At 39.1% G+C, this 17,441-nt stretch overlaps 1 protein-coding gene across 3 annotated transcripts in view; it reads left to right on the plus strand.

Annotated features, from left to right (window-relative positions):
- Positions 1 to 17,199, plus strand: part of LDLRAD4 (low density lipoprotein receptor class A domain containing 4) — a gene marked incomplete at its 5' end in the record, with an annotated part of 627,426 nt that extends 610,227 nt beyond the window's left edge. For all 3 annotated transcript variants that reach the window (XM_081078517.1, XM_081078518.1, XM_081078519.1), the window contains 2 exons: positions 8,236 to 8,289; positions 9,569 to 17,199. In XM_081078517.1, the coding sequence (XP_080934643.1) occupies positions 8,236 to 8,289; positions 9,569 to 10,099 (585 nt within the window). In that variant the 3' untranslated portion in view covers positions 10,100 to 17,199. The remainder of the gene's footprint in view (positions 1 to 8,235; positions 8,290 to 9,568) is intronic.
- Positions 17,200 to 17,441: the final 242 nt, after the last annotated feature.

Consider the following 17,441-nt stretch of genomic DNA (forward strand, 5'->3'; position numbering starts at 1 on the left):
AATTTAAGAAGATTGAAATCATACCAAGCATATTCTCTGATCACAAGCTTTGAAATTGGATATCAACTGCAAAAAGAAAGCAGGAAAAAACACAAATACATGGAGATTAAACAACATACTTTTAAAGAACGACCGGGTCAAAGGAGAAATTAGAGGAGAGATCAAAACATCATTACAGGTCTATGTCAAGAAACAAGAAAACACCCAAATAAATAACCTCATGTTACACCTTAAAGAACTAGAAAAAGAAGAACAAGTGATACCCAAAGTCAGCAGAAGAAAGGAAATAACAAAAATCAGAGCAGAACTAAATGAAATAGAGAACAAAAAGACAATAGAAAAAAATTAATGTGACAAAGAGCTGGTTCTTTGAAAAGATTAATAAAATTGACAAACCCTTGGCTAGACTCCCTGAGATAAAAAGAGAGAAGACACTAATTAACAAAATCAGAAATGAAGAAGGGGAAGTTATCACGGGCACCACAGAAGTACAAAGGATCATCCAAGAATACTATTAAGGACTATATGCCACCAAATTCAATAACTTAGAAGAAATGACAAGTTCTTAGAAACATATAGCCTTCCCAGGCTGAACAATGAAGAAATGGAAAATCTAAACAGACCAATAACCAGTAACAAAATTGAATCCGTCATTCAAAACCTTCCCAAAAGCAAAAGTCCTGGACCAGATGGCTTCACTAGTGAATTCTACCAAACCTTCAAAGAGCATCTAATACCAATCCTGCTCAAACGCTTCCAAAAAGTTGAAGAAGAGACAGTACTCCCTAACTCATGTTATGAGGTGAACATGACCCTGATACCAAAACCCGGTAAGGACAACACAAAAAAAGAAAACTACAGACCAATATCTCTGATGAATACACATGCAAAAACCCTAAACAAAATTCTAGCAAATGGACTACAACAATGCATTAAAAAGATTATTCATCACAACCAAGTGGGATTCATCCCCGGGGCACAAGGATGGTTCAACATCTGCAAATCCATCAATGTGATACATCACATAAACAAAATAAAGGACAAAAATCATATGATTATATCAATTGATACAGAAAAAGCATTTGACAAGATACAACATCCATTTATGATTAAAACACTTAATAAAATAGGTATAGGAGGAAAATACCTTAACATAATAAAGGCCATCTATGACAAGCCCTCAGTAAAACTCATAATGAATGGTGAAAAACTGACGCGCTTTGCTCTATGTTCAGGAACACGACAGGGCTGTCCCTTATCACCTCTGCTTTTCAACATAGTGTTGGAAGTCCTTGCCAGAGCAGTCAGGCAAGAGAAAGAAATAAAAGGCATCCAAATTGGGAATGAGGAAGTTAAATTGTCACTCTTTGCAGATGACATGATGCTATATATAGAAAACCCTAAGAACTCCACCAAAAAGCTATTAGAAACAATCAATGAATACAGTATTGTTGCTGGCTAGAAAATTAACGTACAAAAGTCCATTGCATTCCTATATACTAACAATGAAATCTCAGAAAAAGAAATGCAAAAAGGAATTTTTTTTGCAATTGCAGCAAAAAGAATAAAATACCTAGGTATAAACTCAACCAAGGATGTGAAAGACCTAAATAATGAAAACTTTAAGACATTTTTTAAATAAATTGAAGAAGACACAAAGAAATGGAAAGACTTTCCATGCGCATGGATTGTAAGAATCACCATAGTTAAAATGGCCATATTACTCAAAGCAATATACAGATTTAATGCAATCCCCATCAAAATCCCAAGGGTATTTTTTAAAGAAATAGAACAAAAAATCATCAGATTTGTTTGGAACCACAAAAGACCCCGAATAACCAAAGCAATCTTAAGAAAAAAGAACAATGCTGCAGGTATCACACTCCCTGATTTTAGCTTGTACTGCAAGGCTACAATAATCAAACAGCATGGTATTGGCAGAAAAACAGACACCTAGACCAACGGAATAGAAATGAGAACCCAGAAATAAAGCCACATAAATATGGACAGATAATTTTTGACAAGGAAGTGAAAAACATGCAATGGAGAAAAGACAGCCTCTTCAATAAGTGGTGCTGGGAGAATTTATAGCCACGTGCAAAGGAATGAAACTGGACTGCTATCTGTCACAATGTACCAAAATTAATTCAAAATGGATCAAAGACTTAAGCATAAGACCTGACACAATAAACTGCACAGAAGAAAACTTATGGACTTTGGGTTCAAACAGCATTTTATGAATTTGAATGAAAGGCAATGGAAGTAAAAGCTAAAATAAACTAATGGGACTATGTGAAACTTAAAAGCTTCTGCACAGCAAAAGAAACCATCGACAAAATAAAGAGGCAACCAACTGAATGGGAAATTTTTGCAAACAGTGCCTCCGATAAGGGGCTAATATCCAAAATATACGAAGAACTGGTGAAACTGAACAACAAAAAAACAAACAACCCAATTGAAAAATGGGCAGAGGACCTGGAGAGACATTTCTCCAAAGAGGACATACAAATGGCAAATAGACATATGAAAAAATGTTCAACATCACTTATCATCAGAGAAATGCAAATAAAAACTACAATGAGATATCACCTCACCCTTGTGAGAATGGCTATCATCAACAAGACAAATAGTAACAAGTGTTGGAGAGGCTGTGGAGAAAAAGGAACCCTCATACACTGTTGGTGGGAATGCAGACTGGTGTAGCCATTATGGAAGGCAGTGTGGAGGTTCCTCAAAAAATTACGAGTAGAATTACCATATGATGCAGCAATCCCCCTCCTGGATATGTACCCAAAAAAATCTGAAAACATTTATCCATAAAGACACGTGTGCTCCAATGTTCATTGCAGCTTTATTTACAATGGCCAAGACATGGAAACAAACAAAATGTCCTTTGATAGATGAATGGATAAAGAAGTTGTGGTATATATATACAATGGAATACTATTCGGCGGTAAGAAAAGATGAAATAGGACCATTTGTAATAACATGAATGGATCTTGAGAGTATAATGTTGAGCGAAATAAGTCAGACAGAAAAGGCAGAGAACCATATGATTGTACTGATATGTGTTATATAAATGAAAAACAACAAAAGAACAAGACAAACAAATGAGAAACAAAAACTCTTAGACACAGACAATAGTTTAATGGTTACCAGAGGGTTAGGGGGTGGTGGGTCAGAGACGAGGGTAAGGGAGATCAAATATATGGTGATGGAAGGAGAACTGACTCTGGGTGGTCACACACAATGGGATTTATAGATTATGTAATACAGAATTGTACACCTGAAATCTATGTAATTTTACTAACAATTGTCACCCCACTATATAAATAAATAAATAAATGCTGCTGGGAAAACTGTATATCCACATGCAAAATAATGACATTAAACCCATATCTTATATTATACCATATACAAAAAAATTAACTCAATATGTATCAAAAACCTAAGTGTAAGAGTTAGAACTATAAAATTCTTAAAGAAAACGATGAGAAAAAAACTTCATGACGTTGGATTTGGCAATGATTTCTTAGATACAAGACCAAAAGCACAGGCACCAAAAGATATATAATAAATTGGACTTCAAAAATTAAAAACTTATATTTGTCAAAGAACACAATCAAGAGAATGAAAAAGGCAACTCACAAAATGGGAGAAAAAAACTTGCAAATCATATGTCTGATAAGGGACTAATATTTAGGATATATAAATAATACCTACAACTCAACAACAAAATAATAGACATTCCAATTTAAATATAGGCAAAGGACTTGAATAGACATTTCTCCAAAGAAGATATACAAATGGCCAATAAGCATATGAGAAGAGCTCAGTATCACTAATTGTGATGACTTATTTTACATGTCAACATGGCTGAGCTCCGCGATGCCCAGATCGCTGGTAAAACATTTTTTCTGGATGTGTTTGTGAGAATAATTCCAGAAGATATTAACGTTTGACTCAGTTGGTTGAATAAAGAAAATCTGCCATCACTAATGTGGGTGGGCCCCTTCCAATTCCTTGGGACCCAAATAGAACAAAAAGGCGGAGGACGGGCAAATGTCTCTCTTTCTTCTTGAGCTGGGACGATTCTCTTACCCTCTGACATTGGAGCTCCTGGTTCTTGGGGTTTTGGAGTCCAAGACTTACACTGGTGACACCCAGTTCTCAGGCCTTCAGATTCAGATTGGACTATACCACCAGTTCTCCTGGTTCTCCATCTTGCACATGGCAGATTGTGGGGCTCCATAACCACATGAGCCAATTTCTATAATAGATGATAGATAGATAGATAGATAGATAGATAGATAGATAGATAGATAGATAGATAGATAGATAGATAAAGATAAGATAAATGTGTGTACATACACACACGCACTCACACACACATACTCCCTATTGGTTCTGTTTCTTTGAAGAATCCTGACTGATTTGTGTATGATTAGTGTTCAAAATCATAATGAGATACCACGTCATACCTATTGGGATGACTATCCTCAAAGAAAAAGAAAACAACAAATATTGGCAAAGATGTGAAGAAATTGAAACCACATGCACTGCTGGTGGGAATGTAAAATGGAACCGCCACTATAAACAGTGTGGTGGTTCCTCAAAAAATTAAACATAGAATTACCTTATGATCCAGCAAGTCCACTTCTGGATATATATACCCACAAGAATTAAAAGCAGAGATTCAGAGAGATACTTGTGTTCCCCTTCTTCATAGCAGTATTGTTCACAATAACCCAACGGTAGAAACAACTAAACCATCCATCAGTGAATGAATGAATGAATGAATGAATAAAATATGGTCTGGTCCCACAGTGGAGTATTATTCAGCTTTAAAAAATGAATGACACACGCTACAATATGGATGAACCTTCTTTTTAATTAAATGGATGAACCTTAAAGACATTATGCTAAGTGAAATAAGGACACAATATTGTATGTGTCCTCAAAAGGACAAATATTTTATAATTCCACTTATATGAGGTACCTAGAATAGTCAAATTCATAGAGACAGAAAGTGTAATGGTGGTTACCAGGAACTGAGGGGAAAAAGGAATGGGAAGTTAGTGTTTAATGAGTGTAGCATTTTAGTTCTGGAAGATGAAAATGTTCTGGAGATGGATGGTGGTAATTGTTGCATGACAAAGGGAATGTACTTAATGCCACAGAACTGTACACTTTTAAATTATTAAAATTGCTAATTTTATGTTATGTATGTTTTACCTTAATAAAAAAAGAAGACAAGTCAATTTTGATTTCCCACTCACCACCCACCCCTAAAAAAGTGCCAGATAGTCAGATTTAAACAGAAAATAATTCAGGTCTGTTTTCCAAGTTTGAAAATAACACTGTTGGCATCATAAAGACAATCATTTGGAAGATTGATTTAAAAAAAATGTTTAATACGGGTGTTTTAGTGTCAAGCAGATTCTGTCTTGTCAAAATTTTTCTGTCAGTCTGGTTATTCATTGACCATTCAGAAGGAGGAAAATACAAAGCAGATTCCTCGAGTATAAAGGAGTCTGAAAATGTATGTCTTTAAGCCTCCAAGATTTGGAGCTGTCCTGCGTCCCTTTCCAACAAGACGTAGATTCAGTAGAGACCCTTGATGACCAGCCAGCAACTCAGGGTGCTCCGAGGGTTTCATTGGCCTGGGGCCCAGTGGCTGTGTTCACCAGAGGGCTTGTAGAGGCGACTTCCAGGGCTACGTCAGGGAAGCCAGAGCACCAGAAGTCATTGATTCAAAGTGTACTTAGCATAGCAGACAAACTGCACATGTGCACTCACATGTCGGTGTGCACTCGTGTGTGTACTGTGGTTGTGCTTTTTGGTGGATGTAGGCTGGGTGACAGTTACAAGGGAAAGCCTCTCCCTTGGCATGTTTACTGCATTGCAGGCTCTGCCTACAACTTACAGATTCAGAAGAAAAATGTTGTCACCCTACTCAGAAATGGTCAAACATAAGTGATTGCCTGACAGTGACTAAATTAGCAGGAGAACGACAAATAATATATTCATTAACAATAAAGATTTCATTTTAGTAAATCAAAGAAGATCCAAGAGAAAATAAAAGTTTGTCACAAAATTGAATGCTATAAAGTTGTTGTTTCTTTTAACCTGCCTACTCTCTCCCTGCTTTCACTTCGTGACATAAGAAGGAGCAGTGCATGACGTAGGGAAGCTCTGCTGATATTTACACTCATGATTTCCTCAGTGGACAGCATCTGGAGCTCATGGGAGAAGGTGGGGCCAGAGATAGACCCATCCCCATGAGGATGTCCCTGTAAGCTATGGAGGGAATGAGGTGGCCCAGGGAGACCTTGGTGAGAGAAGAGGGGCCCCAGACAGGCTCTAAGGAACTCCAACATTTAACCAAAATGCAACATTTAACCAAATGCATTAAGCCCACCAAGGAGCAAAATGGCCAGAGAAGTCAGGGTGTGAACCAGGAGGAATGATGTCACTGAGATCAAGAAGAGAGAGCCCAGTGTTACTGGGAGGCCAGGTGAGACTAGGGCCAAAAAGTGCCCAATGAATTTAGTAACAAGGAGGTAGATGTGAAATATAAGATTGTGTGTGCACAAGGCTTAATCTCTTAGGCACCTTTTCAGTTTTGCTACTTTTTAGGGGACTAAAGCCATTGAGGATGGTTATTGCCATTTCCAGAAAATGTGCAACCACCTACTTCTGGGTCACTTCCCTCTCACTACATTTGGTGGTTTTATTTCTGGCCATTATGCTCCACACTGTGCTTTAATCTGCTGTTTTTGCTGTTTCCTGGTGGCAGTCCTCTGGCTGTAAGATTAGAGCTGGTATCATTGAGGTGGCTGGTAGGCAGAAGTCACTGAGCTCCAGTATCAAGAAAGAAAGAGGAGCTAGGGCAGAATTATAAGTCTTGGAAACATCCGAGGATGAGTTTTTATGTCGTTTTCAATATGAAAGTTGCTGCAATAACCCAGAACTGTAGTGATTATTTCACTTTGACCTGAGTGCTATGCAAGCTGCCTTGGCTGGTGAAAGGCTGCTTCTGAGTGTGTGTCAGCCACTTCGTTAGATTCAATTAGGTCTATCACCTCAGCCAGGCCAGAGCTGTAATGGCCCATCACATAATTTTATAGTCAAACTTTAAGACCAAACTTCCTCTAAATGCTACTGGGTCTGTTCAGATTTTTGCAGCTAAGTCCATGATATCCTGTATCTTAGGAACAAGTTGTATGAACTATACAAACACCCTGTTGAACATCAAAGGGGATGTTTGTATTAGAATACTGGCCTACAAAAGAGAGCAAGAGAGACTTAGGGGTGTTTTACCTCTCAGGTCTACTTGTGGGCCCTTTTTGACTCTCAGGAGGCTCAGTGATCGCACAAGGTCATGTACAAATATTCCTGGGAATCCAAAAATACAGACAGCTGCCCCCCTCACCCATAGTCCTTATTCTCTTTATTATAGTAACAAGCCTTTAACTAATAGCCCAACAGTCCCTTGCCAGTAGCCAGCAATTTGGGTTCAAAAGGGATGACGTATTGTAGTGCTTTTTAAACAAGTTTATGGTGTTAGAAATGACCCTTAATAACGCCTACTGTTTGCTTGTCATCTTGCCAGTGTGGCCAAACATTTTTGAAAAAAAGATGTTAAGCAACTAGATATCAAGTTCCATCTGCCTTGGGAATATGTGGACTGAAGAATAAATTGACTAGAAGATGCTTGAAGGTCCTTCAGGCTTTGGAAACAGTTTTCACTTTGAAAGCCAACCAGTATGGCAGGGCAGTGCTTTTCTTCTGCTGCTGCTGTTTAACTCAAAGCCAAGTCACAGTTCAGAAGAGCCTTGACTGGCACTTGGCCAGCATGGGGTAGGCCTCCGTATAAGAGATTAATTCACACAGATCCACCCAAATCTAGGTGTGACTGAATACTGTTTGATGACATTTAAATGTATTTCAAACACACAAGTAGATAATTTGAAAGATGTTTAGCTTCAAATCTATTTCAAATCCAGTCTATTTCAAATCTGGCAGAGACCTAAAATTTCTAACTTTTCTTTTTGGTCACAAATCTCACTGTGATTTCAGCATAAAAAAAAGAAACAATTCTTTGTTGTTCTGTTTTAAACAGGTCTGTTACTGTCAAAAAGGAATGTAGTTCCTTGATTTTAGGTGCTGCTGTTATGAAACTGATTATTTTCTTGTGACCTTCTTTCCTCCCTCCCCCCCACCCGCCACCAGGAAGGGTGCCTGTGGCCTTCAGACACCTCCGGTCCTCGGCCAGGTACCTCGGAGGTAAGGAGTTGGACAAGGGAGGCCTGTGGGTGGCAGGAGGAAGCTACTGAACCCGATGTGCATAGGAGAGGGGAGGAGGGAAATAAAACATTGGCACAACATTAGTGCAAAAGTTAAATGTATTATAGCATAGCAACCTAGAATCTTCTAGAGATTATTTGTGCTAAAGTTTCTTATAGAAAACAGGTTGAGAATCACTGATCTTTACATGATCCTATAAACTGATAATAATGAGGCTTGGCAGATGTGGACATAGTTTATAAATATAACATGATTCACTTCCACATCTCTAATATGTTTTAACTATGTTTAAAAAACATAGTTTTTTTGCCTTTAAGTTAAGAATATGGTATGAGAGAAGTCAATGGATGGATGGGGATGTATATATATATATATATATATATATATATATATATATATATATATATATATATAATCTTTCCTCTAGCAGAATGGATGGTGAAATAGATGAGACAATTATGTAGAATTCACTTTGGAAAAAAAAATCTATAATCATATTTACTTTGGAATACAAAACATTTTTCATGTCAGTTACTAAAAATAGGTACAGGATACTTTATCTAGAAAGAAATAACTGTTAAAGTTTAGAAACCAGAAAGAAAAAGAAGTCTCTTGTTTCATATTTTTCTAAGTAATTGATAGGGCAACAGCCTCCTATAAATAATTCATAAATTGACCCAGTACCCCCTACCTATTCTAAGCACCATGGTGTGAAGTTGTAATTCACATTTACCATGAAAATTTTGAGCTACTCCCTACTCTTAGGAATCATAGCTATGAGAGCTGGAAGGGACCTGAGAAAGCAGGCCTGCCAGTCCTCTTCCTTTATAGGTAAAGAAATGGAGGCCTGGACCAGGTCACATGGTAGACAGTACCAGAGCGCTGTCTGCACAGCATTCTTCCACTATGTCACTGTTTACTGCACTCTGGAAGTTGCTATTGTATTCTACTTTAACCGGTGGGAAACGCATACATAATGTACACAATAACTCCCATTAAACCCAAATTTTCAGTTAACCACAATTCTTCACTGTTGAACCCTCTTGAATAAACTGTAATTTGGCAAGGTGAGTGGTTTAAATCACGAGGAATAAGAAAACTACATTCTTTTTCTGGGATAGCGTTTTCCTGTTTTGTTGGGGGGAAAGTTTTCAGATGGGTGAGAAAACAGACCAAGCGTAAATTTTCTTTATATCATCACATTCGTGATCGTTATTGTGTCAAGAATGTCTTCAAGCTTTTCCTTTGTTCCTTGCAGATCATGTATGCCCCGCGTTCACGGGATAGGTTTACTGCACCGTCTTTTATCCAGAGAGATCGGTTTAGCCGCTTCCAGCCCACCTACCCCTACGTGCAGCACGAGATTGACCTTCCCCCCACCATTTCCCTGTCTGATGGGGAAGAGCCACCTCCTTACCAGGGGCCCTGTACCCTGCAGCTCAGGGACCCCGAACAGCAGATGGAACTCAACCGAGAATCTGTGAGGGCCCCGCCCAACCGGACCATATTCGACAGTGACTTGATAGACATTTCTGTGTACAATGGGGGCCCGTGCCCACCCAGCAGCAATTCGGGCATAAGTGCCAGCACCTGCAGCAGTAATGGGAGGATGGAGGGGCCTCCCCCGACATATAGCGAGGTGATGGGCCACTACCCAGGAGCCTCTTTCTTCCATCACCAGCATAGCAACGCGCACAGAAGCAGCAGACTGTTATTTCAGCAGGACATCTCGGGGAGCACAGTGGTGCCCATCCAGGGCAAAGACAGGAAGCCTGGAAATCTTGTCTGATCCTCCAATGTGCACTTGTGTTGAGGAGAAAGAAACCGAGGAGGGAAGAGGGCTGCACCACCCCTCTGCTCCCAGGCACAGTGTTCTTCAGTTTTACATGCTACAACTAAGTAAAACCAAATGTGCAAATGGGGTCTTTGTTTCTGATTTCTTTCAGGGGAATTGCATGCAAACTAGACTGAAATAATACAAACTTCCATCCTGTCTGACCATAAACAGTGTTTATTTGGGGGCAGGCGTCGGGATGGGGGTGGGGGTGGGAAAAGGGTGGGCATGGGAACACAGAGAAAGGGATGCTTTGAAGATATCATGAAATTAAGCCCACAGAGGTATTTGATTTATTTAATTATGAAAGTAGACTGCAGAGAGAGAGGCCAGAATGGCCCGTTTTATAATTAACTGAATAAAGACGGAAGCATTATTATGTATTATCATGGGGAAGAATTGGCCAGTTTGCTTTTTCTCCCAAGATGTGGAACTTTTATTTTGTTTTAAAAATATGATTCAAAATTCCTGTTTTTTGTGCCAAGGTATAAAGTGGAAAAGCTAGATGAATGCAAGGAGTTAATTTGTGTTTTTATGATGATGTGTTTTTTTAAATTGCACTATCTTAATGTTTAAAATATACATGAGTGAATTGTTTTACGTGAAGTTCTGTATGTTGTCTTTTCACCTGTGGATTATTATTAGGCCCAAGGAATACCCTGGAGGGCTCCGCATAATCGTGCAAGGGAAGATGTTTGGGGATGTAGCCTCACATATGCTGATTTATGTAAATCAAGAAAGTCATTATTGCAAGAATTTGCATCAGATAGCAGTGCATCATTGAAGTATTGGAGACTTTTGGATGGAAGATGGGAAATACTAATTCCAGTATTTCTGACTTGTTGGTTACTCTACTAAGGCTGCATACTTTATTAAAAATGAACCTGACACATGCATTTATGTATCCCAGTATCATGCAGTGCTGCCCTCATCCTCCAGCAGTGCAGTTTCTTCAGTCACTTAGATTTTTTTCACTGTAGCATGAAATACACTCAGATACATACATTATTTTATGCAATAAATTATTTAAAATGCAAGGTGGTTATTTTTAATACTGTTGAAATATGTGACTTGTCAGTGTATTCCCACTGTCTCTCTCTGTACCTGGATAGTTCACTCCTGGACGGCTGGTCAGTGCTCAAGAGGCTCTCTCCCCATGCAGCCCTCTGGCTGTGGTGTTTGAGTGATGCTGGCAGTGGGTTCCTAATGCATAGGAAGCCCCTGGCATTGACAATACCACATTGCTGAACAAGGTAACACACTGCACTTCATTCCTGGAGGAATGCAGTGCTCACAACCCAAACTCCTGTGGGAGTTCACTCAGCCTTTGCAGTGGTGGCAAGAACTGGATAGTCAGTTACAAAACACTGCAGGGCAGAGGAGCAACTTTAAAAGCACAGGATAAAAAGCACAACATGCAGTTAAAATGCAACTAGAAACTAATTTTAAATACTGTTAGTTTTAATATTTCTAATATTTACAAACATTTGTCCCTATGTAAAATAAATAACTTTCTTTTGCAGAAGTAAGCATTTGGCTTTTATAACAGCACCAGCCAATAAGTTCAACCAATACCGCACCACAGGTGGCGGGTTTATCTTCTCTGAGCAAGTTAGGTCCTTTTGGCTTCTGCATGTAACAGAATGGATTGGAATGATGACTCAATGACTCTGACCACTGCAGTTTTAATGCCAAATCAGCTCGTGTGTTTGTGTCTGTCTGTGGGTCTCCAAGGCAATTTCTCAGTGAGGTGACTTTGTGCTGTTGCCTGAGAGCTGGAAAGACTGTTCTGAGCTAATAGGTTGGTGCAAGAGTAATTGCGGTTTAAAAGAAAAATAATTGCAAAAATAGCGATTACTTTTGCACCAACCTAATACAAGCCCTGTCCACTGCCCTCTGCTCTTTCCTGATGCTTCTCTTGGTTGGTCCGTAGGTTGCTGGTTGTTTTGTTTTGAGGATTGGAATCTTCATTAGATGTATTCATTTCACCCAGTAACATCCACAGGACTAGTCAAACTCGTAGAAAGTGAGAGAAAAGCAGTGGGCAACAGTTGTCACTGACACTCCAGACTCTGTTTGGAAGTCTGGATGCTGAGGGCTGCAGTAGGAATTCCAAGACTGGGCAGAGCTCTGGGAGCCTTGACTCGGGACCAGAGACTTGGGCCTTTCCCACTGCCCTAGAGCCTCCTGACAGGCCAGCTCAATGCCTGGGTCACAAGCCTGTGCTTGAAGGAAGCTGGCAATCTTTGTGGCATGAAGCCTCATCTCACCCTGTCAAGTAAAGTACTTGTTCCAGTCAGGACCTCATTAGTGGGGATTCAGGGTAATTTACTGGTCAGGTGCCTCAAACGCAAAATGACAGGGTTAGCTAACGATGTCATCATTCCAAAACTTGCCTGCAATTTTGATAAAGCGGGTGAACCCACCCTACAGCTGTAGCTCAAAATGATTTTACAATCCTTAACTTTCCTACCTGCTGCAAGAATGAACTAAGGTCAGAAACTTGTAAATTCCTTAGTCATTTTGCAAGTATATGAAAGTTTTGCAGATGTCCACAGTATTGGCAAAACAATGATTTAGTTCAAATAACTTTAATTATCCTTCAAAAGAGAGGTTTCTCACATTCAGACACTTTAGAAAAGTGCCCTTTAGGTTAGTTATTAAAGACAGTGACATATGAAACCGTGACTTGAATGGTCCTGAAGTAGCATTACAAATGGTACTTTGTAATGACTTAGTGTAAAAGCCAAGGTCATGAATTAATAGTTTCCCTTCCACACAGAGAAAAGGTGATTTAGATCAGTAGCTCTTTTGAAGACTGTGGCTGACCTGTTCATCTCGCATCATCTCGCTGGCCTGGTGTGGGAAGAGGAGTGATTGTGAAGGCACAGCTTGCACAGTGGGGCCTCAGATTCAAGAAGCCTGTGCTTACAGAGCCCGAGGGCCCAGTTTAGGAAGCAGTGATTTAGACAATCGCTGATAGGTTTATTACTTCAGTAGAATGTCAAGACAAAGATTGCACTGTTCAAAAGAACAGTTGGTGGGTACTGGTACTCTGGGCACCCTGCTGTGACTTGTCCATTGTCCCAGGGACTTCCAAGAATATGAAACCCAAGGCCTATTAAGTCCCATTTAGAGGAACAGTCTTCAGACATGTATTTGTTTTTTCAGAAAGGCTAGTGTTCTTCAGATACTGAAGCCAACCTTAGTACAAAATAGATTTTGCTGAACAAATTATGCATTTAAAAAGCTAATCTATTCTCTGTGTGTGACCAAAATTTAGGGTTAAAGAAGCTTGTCAAGCATACCCCCACCAAACATACACACAGACACACAAGCCAAGAAATTTCAAGATAGCAGAGGAGAATATTTAAAACTTACAAAGATTTGTCATGAGGATACACATATATCCACTAATTTTAACTCAAATTTATGGGAGAGGAAACAGGAGCCAACAGTAAACTGGAGGCCTAACACCAGTATAGTAGTGTGGTACACAGATGAGTATCGAGCTTCTAAATATCTCCGTTTGCTCATCTTCGTCTTTCTCTTCGTAAGCATGAGAAGGTGTCAAGAGGCAAGCACTTTCAGAAAGCTTCTCTGCTCTAGAATAATCCTTTCAAATCCCCGCCTTCCTCTCAGAACCAGTGGTTGCCTCCTGACAGAGGTGATCCTGTATCTTCCATCCATTTGCTCTTCTCTAGGAAGTCTTTTAGGAAGAGTCGTGCCCTCCAGATACTGGTCCGTAGGAGAGATACACCCAGTCCGGCTCCCGCTCTCAAAACAAAGTCCATCTGTGCTGTTGGTGCTCGCTCCTGCGTCCTTCTGAGCCGCCTCATGTCTTGTGTTTGCTGCGCTGGTGCTGGCTTCTTGAGGTTTGCTATTTATATTTAGCACAGCAACATTAACTGCATGCTAATTTGTATGCCATTCATTTTTCTTAAAATTTTGAAAGCTTAACAGTGTCTGAAGGAAAAAAGCCTGGGAAGGATATTTGGTTTTTGTTAACTTGTTGATTTTGTCTTAGTGACTAGAAACAGAAATATGCCAGTGCTTGGCGCCAAGCCTTTGTACAGTAAGTGACGTATTCTCCCAAGCCTGCCTCCTCGCTGGCCACCAACATCCCCAACCTTCGCTGACGAACAGGAATGCAGGCTCCTGTTCTGCGTACATTCACCTAGATTACCATAGCCTTGGCAGATTTAGATAAAATAACACAATTGGGTGACAAGTTGGCAAGTCTCCCCTCCTCGATGTTAGGAATGCTGTATCTAACAGTGGCACACCAAAGTCACAGATTAAGAAACACTGCTTTCACCCAAGACACAAATGATAGTCTTGGCAGCTTTGCAGCACCTAACATACGAATTCCAACAAGGCCCTGCTGCCAGCTGCTAGAACCTTCTATCCAGAGATCAGAGACATGGACAGAAAATGGAAAGTACTCTCCTGCCTTGCGATATCCTAGGAATAGGAATTTTTAGAAATCAAGATTTCAGCTTGGGTTATTTTACTACCCAAAGTGCTGCATCTTTTGCATACATAGTTCAAGTGTGTAATTTTTGCCAGGATGAGACAGTCAGTTGCTGTTGCTGCTTCTGCTACTGCTGCTGATTTCCAGGTTGGCTGCATTAGGAAACTGTCGTGTGTGAGTGGGATGCCTTGCTAAGAAAGCACTGTCTTCCTCTCCTTCTTTCCTTCCTCTGTATGCTTGTTTATGTGTACTGTGGTGGGGCTTAAAGCTATACTGAGAAATATGCATATTATATGGATCCATATCACTTCAGAGAGCTCTGCATGTCAGTAGTTTTGAAGCAACCAAGTTGTCTCATGTTCTGCTTTCAGTAGACAGAGGAACCAAGCCCCCACCACTGCCATACTCTGTGCTCCCACCTTTGCTGTGCCTCACTTACAATGGTGCTTCTTCAGTTGTTTGTCTTTTCTTATGTCCTTATTTGTAAGGTGCTGTATATAACTTGAACATATTATGCACATATCCTACCCAATGGGTAGAACAAAAATTGTTAATACTGTAATATAATGTATAGATACCAGTTTTAACAGAAATGGCATAGGATTTGTGAATGCCTATGTGCTTTGTCCTCTTTTGTAAGGAAATTTGCAAATGGATGCATACAGATAAAAGTCTATGTAGTTTATTTTCCTATTAAATATCAATATTATAACACAAGGGAAAGAAGTCGGAACAAGCAAGCCACAGTTTATGACCAACGTATGTATAGAAATTGAGAGTTGCATCTTTGCTGTGAAACCACTTTTAAAAAATAATTTTAAAAAATTCCATCTTTTTTGGTTGCCACTATAAGCTTATTTTAATCTCTTTAGTAATGTCCAATTGGACCACTGTTAAAGTCAGAAAAGTTGATTTTTCAACTTGATTTATAAAAAGACATTATGTCATGTTATAGAATAATGAAGATGTTAGACCTCAGAAAAAGTGCACATTTTGTTAAAACTGCAAAAATTACATCCAGAGTAGGTAAATCGGACTGCCGCAGAAGACTTTGTTCAATACAGATGCATTTATGACCATCTGAGTGCCAAGTCTTTCTGTGCCTTTTTCTTTGACAAATCGAAGCAGTGAAGCCAATGAAATAACAGTGGTTTGTTAGGGAAAGAATACCTCAGGAAAAATGAACCCACTTAGGACCCCATTCTTTGAAAAAAAACCATTTTGTTACATTTATCGTCAGCAGAGAATTAGCTATCAGCCAGCCAAGTGAAGAATCTTATGTCCATTCCTTTTGGTGTCTCATGGTGATCTGACCCAAAAAACAAACTAGGTTTTACTATTGGTTAGGGATTACGTTTTCAGTTGCATGCTATGTCACAGCTCTCTTACACAGACAGCGTCTACTTCCAGTTCAGTTTTTAGTGTCTGTGACCTCTGCATTTATCTTCGAATATTCTAGTATTAAAAAATGAAAAAGAAAAGCCTATAACAACATGTTCACTAAAACCACTGTTGAATCATGGGTGTAAGCATCCTATCTAGTGTTGCCCATAAAGGCAATCAGTGAAATTTTGCCCATCTGATCCATATTTCCAGTGTATTCTGTCACTACAGTATGTTAATTCTAACAAATTCCATGGTTTTTCTTTGTTCTGTGGTGTATATTCATCTTGAAAATTACAATACAATCCTCTCCAGAAAACCAATTATTACTGATTATCCTTAAATTAAAAACGCCTCTATGGTGCAACTCTTAATGCTGAATGAACTAAAAGTCAGCCCTTTTTTTGTAATGTGTTTTGAAAGGGTCATGAAAAGATTATCATCTGTGTATTCTCTAGCCCATCCAGCCCCCACCATCTGCTCCACTGCATACTGCAGGGGCTTCCGCATGATTCAGCATTAAGAACAGAGGCTCAGTACTGTCAGGAACAACACTCCCACCCCTCCAGGTTCCATCTCTTGGGAGAACTGTTGAGTGTGGGTGCCATCTGAGAATGTTCTGGATTCAGAGGTACTAAAATTTGTTACCACACCACAACTTCCTTTCTACAGAACTAATTGAGGCTAAACTTTACTGTTAATGGTACTGGTTCATTTTAATGTACTTGTTGGTGTACTGCTATTTTTCATTTCATGGCTTTCAAAAATCACATTTTCTAATTGTATACTTGTCTAGTTTAAAACTGTTTTAAAATATGTACAATACTATTCACAGCATTTAGTTCATTTAATTTTTATTATAAAGTAGCCTACTAAAAAAAGTACAACTGTATTTGAACTTTTAAATAGTCTCATGTGAACTATGATAAGCAGAAGTCATTAAAGTCTTTTTTTTACCACCATTTGTACTTACTTTTCAACATAATTCCCAGTTATATACAGAAAAAGATTTCCAAATGTTGTGTATCTGCCTCTTTTAACTGAGCAATGGTGATGTAGTTGTTAGACCTAAGGTCTGTAATTGCAATACTTTTAAAGAAAGATGTTGCTCTAAGTGCTGTTAAAGTTATGAAATCAGCTTTTTCTGCTTGTTCTTAATGCTATGGTCAACCATAGCACAAATTAAAAATTATCAGTGATATACATGTCTCCTGTTTTGTATTTCAATCGTTCAAAAACAAAACACATCTGGGGGGGAAAAATCTACATGTTCAAAACCTATCTCAAAGAAACACTTCTATGGCTCCCTAGCTAACCTTTCCGTTCACTTTTATTCACTCTGACTTTTCACAGAAATCATATTCTGTTATAAACAACTCTGGTCAGATCATGTCGTATGATTCTTTCCTCAATTCTGTGTTCTCCACAGAACATTCAGGG

The sequence above is a fragment of the Rhinolophus hipposideros genome, assembly GCF_964194185.1.
Source record: "Rhinolophus hipposideros genome assembly, chromosome: 17".
In the NCBI taxonomy this organism is placed as follows: domain Eukaryota; kingdom Metazoa; phylum Chordata; class Mammalia; order Chiroptera; family Rhinolophidae; genus Rhinolophus; species Rhinolophus hipposideros.